Genomic DNA, 17,092 nt, shown 5'->3' with positions numbered 1-17,092 from the left:
TCCTTCCCTTCTCTTCTCTCCTACTCCCCTTCCTTCCCTCCCTCCTTCCCCTTCCCACCTTCTCTCCTTCCCTCCTTCCTTCCCTCCTTCCTTTCTTCCCTCCTTTCTTTTCTCCTTCTCTCCTTCCTTTCCCCCTTCCTTTCCTCCTTCCTTCCCCCTTCCTTCTCTCCTACATTCCCTCCTTCCTTCCCTCCTTCTCTCCCTTCCCTCCTTCCTTCCCTCCTTCTCTCCCTTCCCTCCTTCCTTCCCTCCTTTCTTCTCTCCTTCTCTCCTTCCTTCCCTCCTTCCTTCCCACCTTGCTTCCCTCCCTCCCTCTTTCCTTCCCTCGTTTCTTCTCTCCTACTCCCCTTCCTTCCCTCCCTCCTTCCCCTTCCCACCTTCTCTCCTTCCCTCCTTCCTTCCCTCCTTCCTTTCTTCCCTCCTTTCTTTTCTCCTTCTCTCCTTCCTTTCCCCCTTCCTTTCCTCCTTCCTTCCCCCTTCCTTCTCTCCTACATTCCCTCCTTCCTTCCCTCCTTCTCTCCCTTCCCTCCTTCCTTCCCTCCTTTCTTCTCTCCTTCTCTCCTTCCTTCCCTCCTTTCTTCTCTCCTTCTCTCCTTCCTTCCCTCCTTCCTTCCCACCTTGCTTCCCTCCCTCCTTCCTACCCCCCTTTCTTCTCTTTCTTCTCTCCTTCCTTCCTTTCTCCTCTCTTTTCCCTTCTCTCCTTCCCCTTCCTCCTCTTTACCCTTCCCCTCTTCTTCCCATTCCTCCCCTCTTTCCTACTCTTACAAGTCAGTTTTAATTTCCTGGGGAGGCTGGCTGCGAAATATTCCCTGCAGTTTTCTCGGCAAGAATTTGATTTGCAAAAGGGGATCCCATTCCCTGGAATGCCACCCCCAAGAATCCATCAGCGAAAGAAAATAAGCAGGGACAACAACAACGGAAAGGAAGGAGGAAAGGAAGAAAGGGCAAAGCAGAGGAAGTAAAGGAAGGGAAGTAAGAATAGGAAAGAGGGTAAGAAGGAGAAGAGAGGAAGAGTGGGGGAAAGGGAAGGGAAGAAGAAAAGAAGGAGGAGAGGAGGAAAGAAGAAGGTAGAGAAGGGAGGTTGAGAAGGGGGTTCCACCACAAAACCGCGGTAGACTAAAGCGCGCTCGACGAAAGCGCGTACGTGACGTCATCACAGCGTGACGAAAACAGCACGCTGTGAGCGGTAAACTTAAAATTAATGCGTAAATCTAAACCTAACCCACCCAAACCCAAACCTAACCCTAAACCTAACCCTAAACCTAACCCTAACCCTTAACCTAACGCTAAACCTAACGCTAACCCTTAACCTAACCCTAAACCTAACCCTAATGCTTAACGTAACCCTAAACCTAAACCTAACCGTAAACCTAACCCTAAACCTAACCCTAAACCTAACCCTAAACCTAACCCTTACCTTTATGTGAATCGGCTTGCTTTAATTTTATTTTAATTTTAATTTAATTTATTTTTAATTTTATTTGTCGCGCTGCTGATGACGTCACGTACGCGCTTTCGTCGGGCGCGCAATAGTCTACTGCAGTTTTGGCGTGCCACGGAGAAGGGTTGTTGTGAAACAAGATGGAGAAACAAGGGTGGCAAGAAAATGATCCCAGCTGTAGTTCTCTATATTTGTAAGAAGACAGGGATAAATGCTAATAGTTAATAGATAAACGTTAATAGTACTTACAAGAGTGTGTATTTATGAATGTATTTGAAAGGAAAAAAACAAATAAACTTTATGCAAAAAAAGAGGGGGGGATCATGTGATCCCGGGACGCTGCAACCGTCATAAGTACATGCCAGTTGCCAAGCCTCTGAATTTTGATCACGTGACCACGGAAATGCCGCAGTGGTCGTAAGCGTGAAAAAACATTCACAAGTCACCTTTTTTCAGTGCAGTTGTAACTAGGAACTGTGAATTGTTGCAAGTTGAGGACTGCCCCTAATTAAAAAACACTTTAACGTCAATATCAAAAGTTAGGGAACATGAGAGTTTGAACTTTAGCTAAATAGGCAAAAAGTCCCACATACTTCAACTGGTAGGTTTCTACACAGATCATCCCATTATTTTAAAAAAAAAAGATACGAAAAAGAGAACTGCTATGAATAAAAATGTATGTCATTCAGGGAAACCAGTACATACGGTCACTTCCACATCGAGTAGCAACCACTTAGGAGACTTCTGTTTTATTTCCTCTTTTTCGTAACTAAAATGATTTCTTAGAGCAGGGGGGGGTCAAACTCGAGGCCTGCGGGCCGGATCTGGCTCGCGGGGTGCTTAGATCTGGCCCAGTGGTGAGTTTCTAATTTTTTCCCTTACCGGTTCACTTGTGCGCATACGCTCGTGCATAACACTTTTGCGCATGCACAGAAGCTTCCGGGCGATTAGGCGGAGCCTCCAATCGCCGCTACTATCGGTTCGCCCAGGCCGAACCAGCAGCAACCCACCTCTGATCTCACCGGCGGGGTCGCCCTGGAAATAGTGAAGGACTGACCTGTGGTGCTTCTGCCGGCGAAAATGGAGCTCGGGAGGGCTGTACTTGGCCCTCCCAGGCTCCATTTTTGGCCACCATGATGGCCTCCTGCAGCCCTCTGCCAGAGGAAACTGTGTGTGCGTGCGCGCATGCCTCCCCAAGCTCTGTTTTTGCTGGCAGAGGGCTGCAGGAGGCCACCGTCTTGTTTCAGCTGCCAGAGCTCTTGGGCCAATACAGCTGCCAGAGCTCTTGGGCCAATACAGGCGCCCCCGACATGAATGACGTCAAGCTGGCCACACCCACCTCCCCACCACCACCGAGGCCAAACTCAATCCTGATGCGGCTCTCAATGAAATCAAGTTAGACAACTCTGTTTTAAAGTGGTTTGTGGTTTGGTTTAGTGGTTTATTCAACTTGTATGCCACCCTATTCCCGAAGGGACTCAGGGCGGCTGACAAACCAGGAGGGAAGGGGCACAAATACCAAAAGAGTAAAAACAGAAACAAACAGCAATACAAAACAATTTAAAAAGTCACAACACGCACAACCAATTCGAGTGCGGGTGGAACTCAACAGCCCCAGGCCTGGTGGAACAGCCAGGTCTTAACGGCTTTACGGAAAGCCTGAAGGGTGGCGAGGGTCCGAATCTCCATGGGGAGATCGTTCCAGAGGGCCGGAACAGCCACAGAGAAGGCCTTCCTCCGGGTGGTTGCCAACCGACATTGGCCGGCAGATGGAATTCGGAGGAGGCCTAATCTGTGGGATCTAATGGGTCTATGGGAGGTAATCGGCAGGAGGCGGTCTCTCAGGTACCCAGGTCCAATACCATGTAGGGCTTTATAAGTGACGACTAGCGCCTTGAAGGGTATCCGAAGACCAATAGGCAGCCAGTGCAGCTCGCGGAGGATAGATGTAACATGGGTGTACCGAGGCGCACCCACGATCGCTCGCGCGGCTGCATTCTGGACAAGCTGAAAGTTTCTCCTATCTCACTGGCTTCCCTCAGTGTGTTGCATACATGTTACCTGTAAAATGAGCATATCCTGCCTCAGATCATCACCATGTTTGAAGATGATGCCGATGGTTTCGCTGGACAGAGAGGTTGGATCCGCGCATTTGAATTCTAGCCACAGAGGTTTTTTCTTGGAAGCCATTACTTTGCATTTTTCGATCTGCGAGAAAAGAGGGACGCTTATGTACACCGTTCACCACCAGAACTGACACCTCATGATTAAAAGGCCAGGACTTTGCATCTACATATAGTCCTCAACTTATGACCACAATTGGCCCCAAAATTTCTGTTGTTAAGTGAGACATTGAAGTGAGTTTCCCCCCAATTTTACGACATTCCTTGCCCAAGTTGTTAATTGAAACACAGCAGTCGATACATTAGTAAGAGGGGTGAGATTCAGCTAGTTCGGGCTGGTTTGGGCAAAACCGGATGTGCTAATTTTGCATCCGATTCGCCGCACTGGTTGTTGCAATGACCGGCTGGCCCCGCCCACCCCACCCACCCCTCCCAGGAGTCTCCACGTGGCCCATTCACTCCTCCTCATGTCCCAAGGGCTCTGTTTAGGCTCTAATCCCGTTGACCCTCATTCACCTGACTTTGCTAAGAAAAAAGGAAATGATATTTACCAACAGTGCTCCTGCTTTCAGTCCGGGGTCGTAGGGAACCCTGAAACATTCTGGAAACCTATTGTCCTGTAGCCTCTCAAGTTTTTGTTTCAGCTGCGTGATGACTAAAGAAATGAGAATGGAAGGGGGGGGGGGGGATTTTTTTAAAAACTCAGAAACTTAATTTAATTAGAATGAAATGGAATGAGGAATGGCTGGTAGGTCCTCCATTTCTCCTTCAGGACACTATTTCCAAACCTTTTTGGCAGGAGCGAAATCAATCAATTACCTTTGCTACCGGTTGGTAGCAATGTGAGCGCGCACCAAGGAATCCTCAGTCCTCCTCCTCCTCCTCCACCACCACCCCTACACCCTTCTAGCACTGATGATGTTACCTAGTTTGGTAACGAAACGTCTTCAAGAAAACAACCAAGCTCAGAGAGCATCAAGGACCCCACAGTCCTCCTCCTCTTCCTCCTCCTCCTCTTCCTCTTCCTCCTCCTCAAACCCTCTTCCCTTCTTACACTGATGATGTTACTTAGTTTGGTAACAAAATGATTGTGACAAAATAAGCAAATTCAGAGACCACCAAGGGCCCCACAGTCGTCGTCCCCCTCCTCCTCCTCCTCCTCCTCCTCCTCCTCCTCCTCCTCCTCAAATCCTACTCCTTTCTAGCACTGATGACGTTACCTAGTTCGGTAGTAAAATGTCTCCAAGAAAACAACCAGGTTCAGAGAGCACCAAGGACCCCACAGTCCTCCCCCCTCCTCCTCCACCACCACCACCCCTACAACCTTCTAGCACTGATGATGTTACCTAGTTTGGGTAATGAAATGTCTACAAGAAAACCACCAAGCTCAGAGAGCACCAAGGACCCCACAGTCGTCTTCCTCCTCCTCCTCCTCCTCCTCCTCCTCCTCCTCCTCCTCCTTCTCCTCCTCCTCAAACCCTCCTCCCTTCTTACACTGATGATGTTACTTAGTTTGGTAACAAAATGATTGTGAGAAAATAAGCAAATTCAGAGACCACCAAGGGCCCCACAGTCGTCCTCCTCCTCCTCAAATCCTCCTCCTTTCTAGCATTGATGACGTTACCTAGTTCGGTAGTAAAATGTCTCCAAGGAAACAACCAAGCTCAGAGAGCACCAAGGGCACCACAGCCCTCCCCCCTCCTCCTCCACCACCACCACCCCTACAACCTTCTAGCACTGATGATGTTACCTAGTTTGGGTAACGAAATGTCTACAAGAAAACCACCAAGCTCAGAGAGCACCAAGGAGCCCACAGTCGTCCTCCTCTTCCTCCTCCACAAACCCTCCTCCCTTCTTGCACTGATGATGTTGCCTAGTTTGGTAATGAAACGTCTACGAGAAAACCACCAGGCTCAGAGAGCACCAAAGACCTCAGGGTTCAACCCTGAGCTACTAACGTTCTCTTCCGTGAGTCTATTTTTGGGTTTTCACTTGGGTTCACAACCGACTCGTCTGGAAACCGCAACGATGCAAAAGATACCATGGATTTTGCTGCCAGGTGACCCAAAAAAACGAGGGAGGCGAAGAACGCACGGCATCCGAAAACGTCACCTACCTTGAGGGGTGATGTCGTACTTCTCTGCGGAGATGGCCTTGATCTCCCGGGTGACCTTGTGCAGCAGCTCCGTCACTTGGACCTGCCTGAGGAAGTCTTTCAGCATCGCTTTGCCACACCCTCTCAGATACGCCTCCAAGATCACGGCAAACCTCTGCTGGTAATGCATGGATTGAGCAATCTCGCTCCTCAGGAACCAGAAGAGGAAGTGTCCAATCCGCTTGTTCTGGGAATGGAAGAAGTAGCATCTAAGGCAGAGGGAGGGGGGCTGCTGCGGGGGGGGGGGGTCGCAGGGGTTCGATAAAACCTCGAGCTAAGATTCAGTGCAGTTCGGAGAACCCCTAAATCTTACTTCTGGCTGGCCGCGCCCACCCCTCCCCTCCCCTCCCAGGAGTCCCCACGCGGCCCGTTTTGGATGCAGGTAAGTGCAGGGCATGCGTGGAGTCTCGGGGAGGGCAAAAAACGGGTCTCCTGGAAGTTCAGGAAGGCCGGAAACGAGCCCGTTTCCCGCTTCCAGAGGGTCTCCGGAGCCTGGGGAAGCCGTTTTCGTCCACCCGGAGGCTCGCGGAAAGACTCTGGAGCCTTGGGAGGGCAAACACACACCCCCGGTGGTATAGGAGGCCAACTAGGCTACCCCGGTGGTGAAATCTAATTTTTTTTGCCCACCAGTTCTGTGGGCGAGGCTTGGTGGGGGTGGGTGTCATGTGACTGGGTGGGCGTAGCCAACTTTTTTTCATTTTTTTCTTCCTGCCAGTTCGGGCGAATAGGCAGGGAAAAAATACTTTAAAAAGTGAAAACAAAAAAGCTTCTGACAATCGCGCGGCTCACAGCTGAGCCGCCCAATCATGAGAAGAATTGTTTCCCCACTTTTCAAAGCATTTTTTCCCCTGACTATTCGCCGGAACCGGCAGGAAAAAAAATGCTTTAAAAAGTGGGAGGGGGAGAAGCTTCCCGTGATAATCGTCCCTAATGGTTTGGCTGAACCAGGAGGATTTCACCCCTGGGCCATGGCCACGCCCACCCAGCAACCCGGCATAGAACCCCTTGCTAAATATTTTTTTTTGAATTTTTTTTTATTGGATTTATTGCAGAAAAAGCACAAAAAAAAAAAGAATAATCTTTCATTACATCTTGTAGAAAGTGTATCCACTGGTCACAAGTACATTTCGTGCATTCCTTCCACAATCACATATATTCCATTCGGTTTGAATTGTATATTTTAAAATTTATATATTTTACTATCACCATACCAACATTTTCATTTAGTTAAGATTTTAAGAACACAGCGACCTGCTGGCATTTCCCCCCCCTCCCCAGTCTCAATCAATCTGCCATATCTTTATAACATATTCTAAAAAAAATCAATTAATAGGATATCTAACATTTCCTCCCCCTAACATTTCTTTATTATTATTATTATAGTTAACTAGAGGTTATTTACTATTTTTCTCACCTCTCCTCTCCACAGGCGCAAAAAAGCTTTGCCTTTATAACTATCTCTAAACAACAATCTATTAATATGTATTAACAAAATGACCATTTAAAATCTAAAACAATCTAAGAAATGTTGACGTTTCTAGTTGATAATCACCTAAAGTATATATTAACATTCCCTTTTGTTATTGTAGTTAAAAGAAGGCAAAAAATAATAATTGTTTGTTATTTCCCCTTGCTAAAATTTCTGAAGCCCACCCTTTCCTTTGGGACAACTGTGATGACCGAGAAATTCCATCGATGCGCCATCTGATTTAAATATTTTCCAATACTTACCCTCAAACCGCGCTTTAGAAGAAACCGGGCTAAGGCGCTGTCATGGTAAGGCTCAAATTTGACTGCCTGAAATAAGAGGGGGGGGGAAATAAAAAATAAGCACAAACAGGCTTTACTTTTGGATTCTTTAATCTGGAATTTCTCCTAGCACATAATTGGATTCGTTTTTAATTTCCTTCCTTTAATTTCTGTTTTTTTGTTGTTAAAGCTTTGTGCGAACGAAGAAATTGAATGCGGGCCAGCAAAACATCGGAAGAAAAGTGTAAACTTCATTGCTTCAGCCTCAAGGCACCCTGTAGCTGTTAAAAGCCCAGGAGATGCAAACGGCAAAGTTTGTGTGAATTTTAGGCAATTTCGGGTTAGATTTTTTTTTTCCTCTTAAAATCGCTGTCTCGGGGAGGCTTAAGCTGCGTATCGCGAGTGTCTGTGAAGGACACGGAATAGAATAGCCGTTGCTATTTGGCAACGCCAATTGGGAGATGTAACAAGGAATAAAAACTGATTTCCCACACGTGCCATACTCAACACCTAAAAAACCGTGATGGCCAACCACAGGTGGCACGTAGACCCCTGTTTTTGGGCACGCCAGCTGTCTCCCCAGCTCAGCACCATTGCACAGACATGCATGAATAGCCTTTAGGAGGCTTGTAGAGTGCTTCGGGGGGGGGGCAAAAATGAGCAAAAAAAGGGCATGGATAGCCTTTAGGAGGCTTATAGAGTGGTCCTGGGGACTGGGGGGGGGGGAATTTCTGCCCTCCCCAGCCTCCAGGAGTTGTCTGAAAACCTTCTAAAGGCTCTGCAAAGCCATTTTGGTGAAGCGGTGCGGGGTTTCGGGAGGCCAAAAATGCTGTATTCAGTGTAGAAGACGCACCCAGATTTTCAGCCTCTTTTTTTGAGGGAAAAAGGTGTGTCTTATACTCTGAAAAATACGGTAGGTCAGAACACTAACCAAGAGTGGGTCCGCTAAAGACACCAGAAACGTCCCTCTATCTTACCTGCACCAGCTGCAAGAGGTAGTGGAGAACATCGTCATCTTCTAAGCCTTCCAACTTCTGCACCGCCATCGTTCTCACGGTTTCATCCGAAAAGTTGCAATCCAGAAGCTGGATGGGCAAGCCGACATCCAGAGTGCTCAGGTCCCAGGCCTCTCTTTTCGCGAGCAGTTGGTAAGTCTCGGCGACTAGTTCCTGCTGTCCCCATTTCACCGAGCTAAGCAACTTGGGGTACGCTTTGGGGTGCTTGATGCTTTCGTACCTGAAGTGCCACAGTAATTCCTTGTCTTCGGGGGTGAGTGGGTTGAGCAGATCGGTAGCTATGATCTCCTCCAGCTGTTTCCGCAGCTGGTTTGGCATTTCAACTCTGGCCCTGTCCCCCTGAGGATCCGACGGTATCTTGTGCTTCGGGAGGGCGATGGGGTGACAGTACTTGTCCAACACGATCGAAATAGCCATTGAATTCTCTTTATCCGGATTGGTGGCCGAGGTTAGCTTATCCGCGTTGATGCTTCCTTGCTCTTCCCCCTTGCCCGGGATTTTCCACATGTGAAGGACGTAGTCCCCCGTTCTGAGCAGGGAGCGGTGGTCTATCAGCAAAAGGTTGACGTAGTAGAGAAGCTGAGTTTTGTATTTAGGGTCGGACGAGGGCGAGTCGTGCGGGTGGAGGTTACCCTTGGCGGACGGTGCGGGAGTTTTGCCGCAATGTATCTGCAGGGTGAGCAACGCTCCTTTTGGAAGGTCCTTGATCTTGATGTCAAACTCAAGCCAAACGTTCCACAGAACCTCTTCGGTGAACGGCTTAGCGGTTGTTCTCCGCTGGGAAAGGAGCTGTTGGCTGTGCTGAATGTTAGCCTCCACGAAAACCGTAAGGTCCGTGTTTCTCGGTAATACAGGGATATCCATGCCGATGATCTTGATCCTGAACTTACGGTTGCAATCCCACAACGATATGGTGAACACCCTTTCATGGTCTTTCCCATGGATGGTGAGCTGCTCGTGATATCCCGAAACTCCAGTGCAATCGTCCACCAATGGCCATTCTTCTTTTTGAACTTCATCCTGGTTCGGGTCCGGTGGTTCATCTAGGACCAGATGGATTTCATCCCCCTTTTTCAGACACTGTCTTATCCAGTGGAAGTTCTTGATGGGTGTCTCGCCGACAATGTACTCATCTCTGCCACTCACTCGCAGGACAAAATCCTGCTCGCTGTGGTCTTCGGGGATGTTCATCAAAGACTTCTTCTTCGCCATTTTCATGAAGAAGCTCTGGAGGATGACGTCTGGCGTATCGTCCACCGCCACTTTGATCTTCTGGCTGGTGGTTCCTCTGTGGATGTTGAGAAAAATATTATTGTTGACAATTCTGCTCAGCAAATACTCCGGGAGGGGTTTAGATGTAGTCCAAACGGGCATGGAGTACAATTTTGGATCCCGACAGGAGACTTCAATCGTCCGCGGGGTGAGCAGCCTACGGCGGGCAAACTCGAGTTCATCGTCGTGCACGTTGCTCACGTCGGTGACATCATAGCCGATCAGATAATTGAGCTGGTTTTGGAACTCTTGCACTTCCTCGGAAAGATTGGGCTTCTCAACCACATGGATCTTGCCCACTTTCTTCTGCAAGACTTTCCAATATAAGATACAATCCAGGGTCTGCATGATCTGGTGCTTGTCGTAGATTTCGTACCACTGGCCCTTCTTCTGATACAGGAGGAGAAATTGATCCGGCGTGATCTTGCGGAACAGGTCGGAGGTCTGGTGGCCTTCCACTGCCCGCATCCAGACCTGGCCTTTCATCTGCTCCACCGTGCAGTTGGTAGGGATGTCGAGTACGATGCTGGTCGTGGGGAAAACAAACTCAATGGAGATGAGTTCCGTCGACGACAGAGTGTTGGCTGTACAGTAGGGCTTCATCCTCCTCCTCCGGCGTCGCTTGTTGTCATCTCTCATAACCACAGCTTGATCGCTGCTCTCCAACTCCATGCCACAGGCAGTCTAGGGAAATCCAACACAATGCCAGGTTATTTCTTTCCCCACTGACCGGGAAGTCTCGGCTGAGTTTATGTTAAATACGATCTCAAAAATGGTTCCACCACAAAACCGCGGTAGACAATTGCGCGCTCGACGAAAGCGCGTACCTGACGTCATCACAGCGCGACGAAAACATCACGCTGTGAGCGGTAAAGTTAAAATTAACGCGAAAACCTTACCCTAACCCCCCCAAACCTAACCCTAAACCTAACCCTAAACCTAACCCTTAACCTAAACCTAAACCTAAACCTAACCCTTAACCTAACGCTAAACCTAACGCGAACCCTTAACCTAACCCTAACGCTTAACGTAACCCTAACCCTAAACCTAACCCTAAACCTAACCCTTAACCTAAACCTAAACCTAAACCTAAACCTAACCCTTAACCTAACGCTAAACCTAACACTAACCCTTAACCTAACCCTAAACCTAACCCTAATGCTTAACGTAACCCTAAACCTAACCCTAACCCTTAACCTAACCCTAACCCTAAACCTAAACCTAACCCTTACCTTTACGTGAATTGGCTTGCTTTAAAAGCGCTTTTTAAAGCGCCCTTTTTTCTCCGCGGTCGTATTTGTCGCGCTGCTGATGACGTCAGGTACGCGCTTTAATCGGGCGCGCTTTAGTGGACCGCGGTTTTGTCATGCCACGCTCAAAAATCGAGGTTTTTTTTTTTACACGCATCTAATGAAAGCGGGTTGAACAGAAGGGAAGCCTTTTTGAAACCTTTTGCTTTCCTTCCATTAATGATAATTTTTTAAAAAATAAAGATAATAGCAAGTTCTAAGTCAGGGGTTTCCCGCAGTGCCTCTGCCAGCAAAAATGGGGCTGAATGCAGCCCTCCCGAGCTCCATTTTCACTGGCAGAGGGTTGCAGGAGGCTGTCGCAGGTGGAAACGGGGTTCGGGAGCCTGTTTTTGCTGGCAGAGCGCTGAGGCCACCACAGGTGCCCCCGACATGAGTGATGTTGAGCTGGCCACACCCACCCCGGTCCCGAGAGATCAAACACAACCCTGATGCAGCCCTCAATGAAATCCAGTTTGACACCAATACTCTGCTATATGCCCAGGTGTTGTTTGTATGGGAGAGTGGAAAACATGAGTCATGTGACCAGGAAGGGGAGGGCTTAGAATGCCGTGGTCACCAACATTCTGAGCCACCGCTCAGCTGCCTCTCCCATGGGGGTACAAGCATTTTCCCACCCACCCCATAGCCCGAATCCTGATCTCATCTCCATCAACCCGAGAACGTTGCTTCTTCTATTTTGATTTTCAAACTTTTCAATTGATAGAGTGGTTTTTATGTTTATTTACTTATTAAACGGCACCCGCCTGGCTTAGAGACCACTCTAGGTGGCTTACACTTGCACTTCCTCTGCACACACAAGATGCTTCAATTTAATCTTTGTACCCCAGTCCAAGCAATTCATGAGAAAATTCTACATTATTCTCTGCAGCGATTTGGGGAATGAGAAGTCCGTCATACAAAATAAAGCTTTTTTTTTTTAAAAAAAAAAATCTGTTCTACTGATTCCAACTGCGTGGGCTTAAATCTGAATTAAACTCATAGATTCACATTAACTGGAAGGACAAATCCGTGTTTAACCTATTATAATTATCATTCATCATCATCATCATCAAGAATATAATCATTTCCAAATATTTAAGTAGGAACTGTTTTTGGAACGTATGTTTAAAATCTGAAGCACTTTAAAAACGATTCGGGTTTAAACATGCCGTTTGTCCTATAAATGTTATTTTTCTAGTATCTTTTTTTTTAATTCCACATTTTTCTCTGAAGCATTTTGGGGAACTAGACGTCTGTTATAGAAAAGAAAGAATTTTTTAGAAATCTGTTTTACAGAGTCCCATTGTATGCCCTTAAATCTGGGTTGAACTCAAGAGATTCATGCTTAACCCAGAAGGCAGGCTGTTTTTAATGTTTTATTAAGATGAGGTAATGTCCTCATCCATTTCCAAATACTAAATAGACACTGTTTCTGTTTAAAAGCTGAAACATTTCAAAGCATCGGTATTGAAAGAATTGCTCTATAAATGTTATGACTTTTATTTTTTTATTTTGAACAAAATTTCAAAGACAGCATCTTGGCCAGTTTGCAAAGAGAGGAGAAAAATTATTTTTGGGGAAAAACTGCAGGGGGATAACAGGAGTATTTTTATATAATTAAAATATTATTATTATTTTAATAAATATTTTGAACACAGTACATTATCAGGGTATATAATTTACAGAAGCAAAATAGGGAAATATGTACATATACATATACATGTACATGTACATATACATATATACATATATATATACACATACATACATATACCAGTACATACATACATATACTGGTTACAACAGAAATAATATAACAGGCTAGTTTTAGCTAAATTTCTCTTTATATTGGCTTACTTATACTTCTGTTGATTATATTGCCGTATTTATAATTATGAATCATCTTTATATTTAATTTGTACATAGCAGTGATCTTTTTTCGTGTAATTTCTACCTCTTGTCTCGAACCACTCACAAAATCTATTCCATAACAAATAACATTCTGTGTCCTCTTTAAGTTATATAATTAAAATAATTAACAACTGTCTTCCTAGATTAAATCAAAACTCAATGTGCTTCAACCAACATACAATGCATTTTACATCAACCCCTGATCAATGACAAAAAATGTTTAAAAACTGTCTTATAATTTCCATTTTTCCCACTATACCTAGGTGAAATGAAGGCTAAACGGATACAAGCCATTTTGATCTGTTCCTCCTTCATTAATAAGGACAACACTGCTCATCACGCATTATTTTTTTCCCAACAAAATTTTTTGATGCTATGATGCTTTTTTCTAACAAATTCTTCCCCCATATTTTATCTCCGGAAAAGTTTCAGAACAAAAGATGAGTAAAAAGGCAAAGGTTCCCCTCGCACATATGTTCTAATTGTTCCCGACCCTAAGGGGGGGGGGTGCTCATCTCCATTTCAAAGCCGAAGAGCCAGCGCTGTCCGAAGACGTCTCTGTAGTAATGTGGCCAGCAGGATTCAACGCCAAAGGAGCACGGAACGCTGTTACCTTCCCACCAAAGGTGGTTCCTATTTCTCTACTTGCATTTTTACGAGCTTTCGAACTGTTGGGTTGGCAGAAGCTGGGACAAGTAACGGGAGCTCACTCCGTTACGCGGCGCTAGGGATTCGAAATGCCGAAACGCCGATCTTTCTGATCGACAAGCTCAGTGTCTTAGCCACTGAGCCGCCACGTCCCTCAAAAGATGCGTAGAAGCAAACAATTTTGGGATTTCAGCAAATCATTGAGTAGAATTGTTAATTTTCCCACGATCCATGAAAGCAAACGATGAACTATTGAATGAAAGATTTTACCTGATTGGGAAGCAGGAACTGAATTTCTGCAGAAACCTCATTTGTATAGTTTTGAATTCTGCTCGGTTTTAAAATGGCAACAACTCACAACATGGAAAGTGGCTCCTTCGGGTGAGATGTTCTGTTTTTCTGGCTTCCTTTTATCCGTCAAGGCAACGGAAGTCTTAGGGTAACCAGGAAGGAAGCTTTAACCCACTCGGCTATAAACAAGATCGTTAGCTTTAAAATTGGGTTGTTGTTTTTTTTTTTAAATGCTTTTCCTGTTAGAACTGTCAGACATACTGGCTGTAGTTGCAATCATTAAAAAAAGAAAAGAGGAACGAGTGGCTGAAAAAATACTGGCGGAACCATGCCTCAAAAGTTGCTCAAGAAGGAAAGAAAAAAATAGAAAACTCATTCATTCAGCCTGGATGAAAACAGTAGGCAGTTAATTCTGCATTATAATTACAAGTAGTCCTCAACTTATGACCCCCATTGAGCCCGAAATGGATGCTGTTAAGAGAGAAATTTGTGAAGTGAATTTTGCCCCGTTTCACAACCTTTCTTGCCATGTTTGTTAAGCGAATCACCGCCTTTGTTAAATTAGGTTGTTAAGTGAATCCAGTTTCCCCATTGACTTTGGGTCAGGTTTCCAAAAAAATGCCCTCAATTGATTCATGAGTCCCGAGCCAAGTTTCAAAAGAAAATTAGTCATTTATTAGCAGCATTTATTTTGGCAAGACCTTTTTGCAGTCAGATCTGAGCCTTCTTTGAATTATAGCTGAACTTTAGCCCTGTTCCTTCCCTCCCCTCAGTCTGTGTCATAAATCACATTCCCCAATGAGGTGCCCCCCTCCCAAGCCTGCTACGGTAATCTGAGACCCAACTCTAGCCGAAAGTATACGTGGAATGCGCTCTCCCCACCCCTTTCCTCACCATGACAACTTTAGGGGTTGACACTTTGTCAGGAGGTCGCTGTCATGGCAACCGTCATAAATATGAACCAGTTGCCAAGCATCTGAATTTTGATCATGTGACCAGGAGGATGCTGCAGTGGTTGTAAGTTTGAAAAATGGTATACTTTCAGAAGAAAGCTGGATATACATTTAATCAACTTTTTAAAAATGATGCATTTCACAGTAAAATGTCTTGGTTTATGAACAGACTTCACGCATACCAATTATAGTGGCATCTTGGTACTCAACTCACCGAATTTGATACTCGACACATTTTGACGGGGAAATTTATGTGCTGGTAGTCGTTGTTTGATGCTTGATGCGCAAGCTACAACTTGTCGGGTGTCAGCTGCCTTGTGACTCACTACATTATTTGAAGGACTAAGAAGGACTAGGGAAGACATGATAGCAGTGTTCCAATATCTCAGGGGCTGCCACAAAGAAGAGGGAGTCAAGCTATTCTCCAAGGCACCTGAGGACAGAACAAGAAGCAATGGGTGGAAACTAATCAAGGAGAGAAGCAACTTAGAACTGAGGACAGAACAAGAAGCAACGGGTGGAAACTAATCAAGGAGAGAAGCTACTTAGAACTGAGGAGAAATTTCCTGACAGTTAGAACAATTAATCAGTGGAACAGAAGTTGCCTCCAGAAGTTGTGAATGCCCCAACACTGGACGTCTTTAGGAAGATGCTGGATAGCCATTTGTCTGGAATGGTATAGGGTTTCCTGCCTAGGCAGGGGGTTGGACTAGAAGACCTCCAAGGTCCCTTCCAACTCTGCTATTGTATTTCTTACGAGGGGGGGGGGTTATTTGGTACTCAGAGTTTTTGTTACTCATCTCGCATCCCTGAACCAATTAACCATCAGTATTTGCTTGGACCCTTTCATTTCTATTTAAGCAGACTTTTTCACAAGTCCCAGGTTTTAAGGCATTGCAATCAATCATGTATGTATGTATGTATGTATGTATGTGTATATGTATGTATGTATGTATGTATATGTATATATATATATATATATGTGTGTGTGTGTGTGTGTGTGTGTGTGTGTATAAATGGCTCTGTGTGTGTGTGTGTGTGTGTGCCTGTGTGTGTGTGTGTTCCAGCATAACTCTGGAACACCTCGAGCAATTTCAGCCAAACGTGATAGATTACTTATCCCCTGGAAACTAATACTGTGAGGGTAAGACACCCGTAACACCCCTTGATGTGTGTGTTCTGTTAAGATACAGCTTGTTGTGCCTTAAAATGGCTTCTACCGTACTGCCTTAAGATGGATTCTACTGTACAGTGCTGTGGAGTTGCCATGGTAATGGCTTCGCAGTACTCCACAAGGGGGCTTCCTCTGGTAACGGGGAAAATCTAACATTAGAAATTGCGACAACGTTCATGGAAAGAAGGCTGGGATAAATAAATACCCGGGCAGCACCGAGTTATCAGCTAGTATATATTTAAAAGTGAAATTTACAAATTCAGAGCAGGAAGAAAGTCCGGCTTCAAAAACCCGATCTCCAATTTGTGCCAGTTTTGAATATGCAAATGTTTACCACTTTCAAGCTGCACATTATTCTAGGATGTGTAAAAATTAAAAAAAAAAAAACATCTGCAAGAATTGGTCCTTGAACGAATGATGAACAACGGAGCAAAGTTCAAAAGATTATACCAGTTAAGCATTCAGGGCTTAAATGCAAAATTTATGCTGCTTTTCTCCCCAAGGCCTTTTAAACGCTGAACTGTTTTACGTCAAATTCTAGAACTCAGCTCTAGTGTTTCCTTAAGAGTTTGAGCTGTTTGAGTGATCTTTAATATATGCCGATATTTTAGCCATCTCGGCTAAGTTTGTGACTTTCAATGTCCATTCTTGAGTTGTAGGCAAGTCTTCCTTCTTCCAGTATTGCGCCACCAACAGTCTTGCTGCCGTTATTAGGTGCGGAATCAAGTTACTCTCTACCACTGTAAAATCAGTACATATACCTAGTAAGAATAACTGAGGAGTAAACTTTATCCTTCTTTTAAAGATATTTTGCATAATCCACCATATTTTTATCCAGAATGCCTTAACCTTTTGGCAGGTCCACCATAAACGAGACTGGAAAAAATGGATTGACTATATACCAAATAAATACGGGACCAAGAAATTCCAGTTAGCCTATGCTTAAGATCAGAAATGATTTAAATTGTTTAAAGATAGTTCAGCAAGAAGAAGCTAAGGTCAATGTAGAATGTCATTAATTTCTTTATTTCTTTTTTTCAATAGATCGTAGACTGTGTTTGTTAAAAACC

At 45.2% G+C, this 17,092-nt stretch overlaps 1 protein-coding gene across 1 annotated transcript; it reads right to left on the bottom strand.

Moving 5' to 3' along the window:
* Nucleotides 1–1,494: 1,494 nt before the first annotated feature.
* PIK3CG (phosphatidylinositol-4,5-bisphosphate 3-kinase catalytic subunit gamma) lies at nt 1,495–15,172 on the bottom strand (the record flags this gene model as incomplete). The annotated part of the gene is made up of 7 exons (XM_032221194.1): nt 15,063–15,172; nt 8,446–10,440; nt 7,451–7,516; nt 5,681–5,906; nt 4,116–4,219; nt 3,503–3,649; nt 1,495–1,626 (listed from the first exon to the last, which is right to left on the bottom strand). Coding segments are annotated over exons 1-7 (2,691 nt in total), but the record flags the coding sequence as incomplete, so codon positions are not given.
* Nucleotides 15,173–17,092: the final 1,920 nt, after the last annotated feature.

Source organism: Thamnophis elegans, chromosome 7, assembly GCF_009769535.1.
Source record: "Thamnophis elegans isolate rThaEle1 chromosome 7, rThaEle1.pri, whole genome shotgun sequence".
NCBI lineage: Eukaryota > Metazoa > Chordata > Lepidosauria > Squamata > Colubridae > Thamnophis > Thamnophis elegans.
The sequence above is the reverse complement of the archived record's forward strand: the minus strand, read 5'-3'. Positions and strand labels throughout refer to the sequence as shown.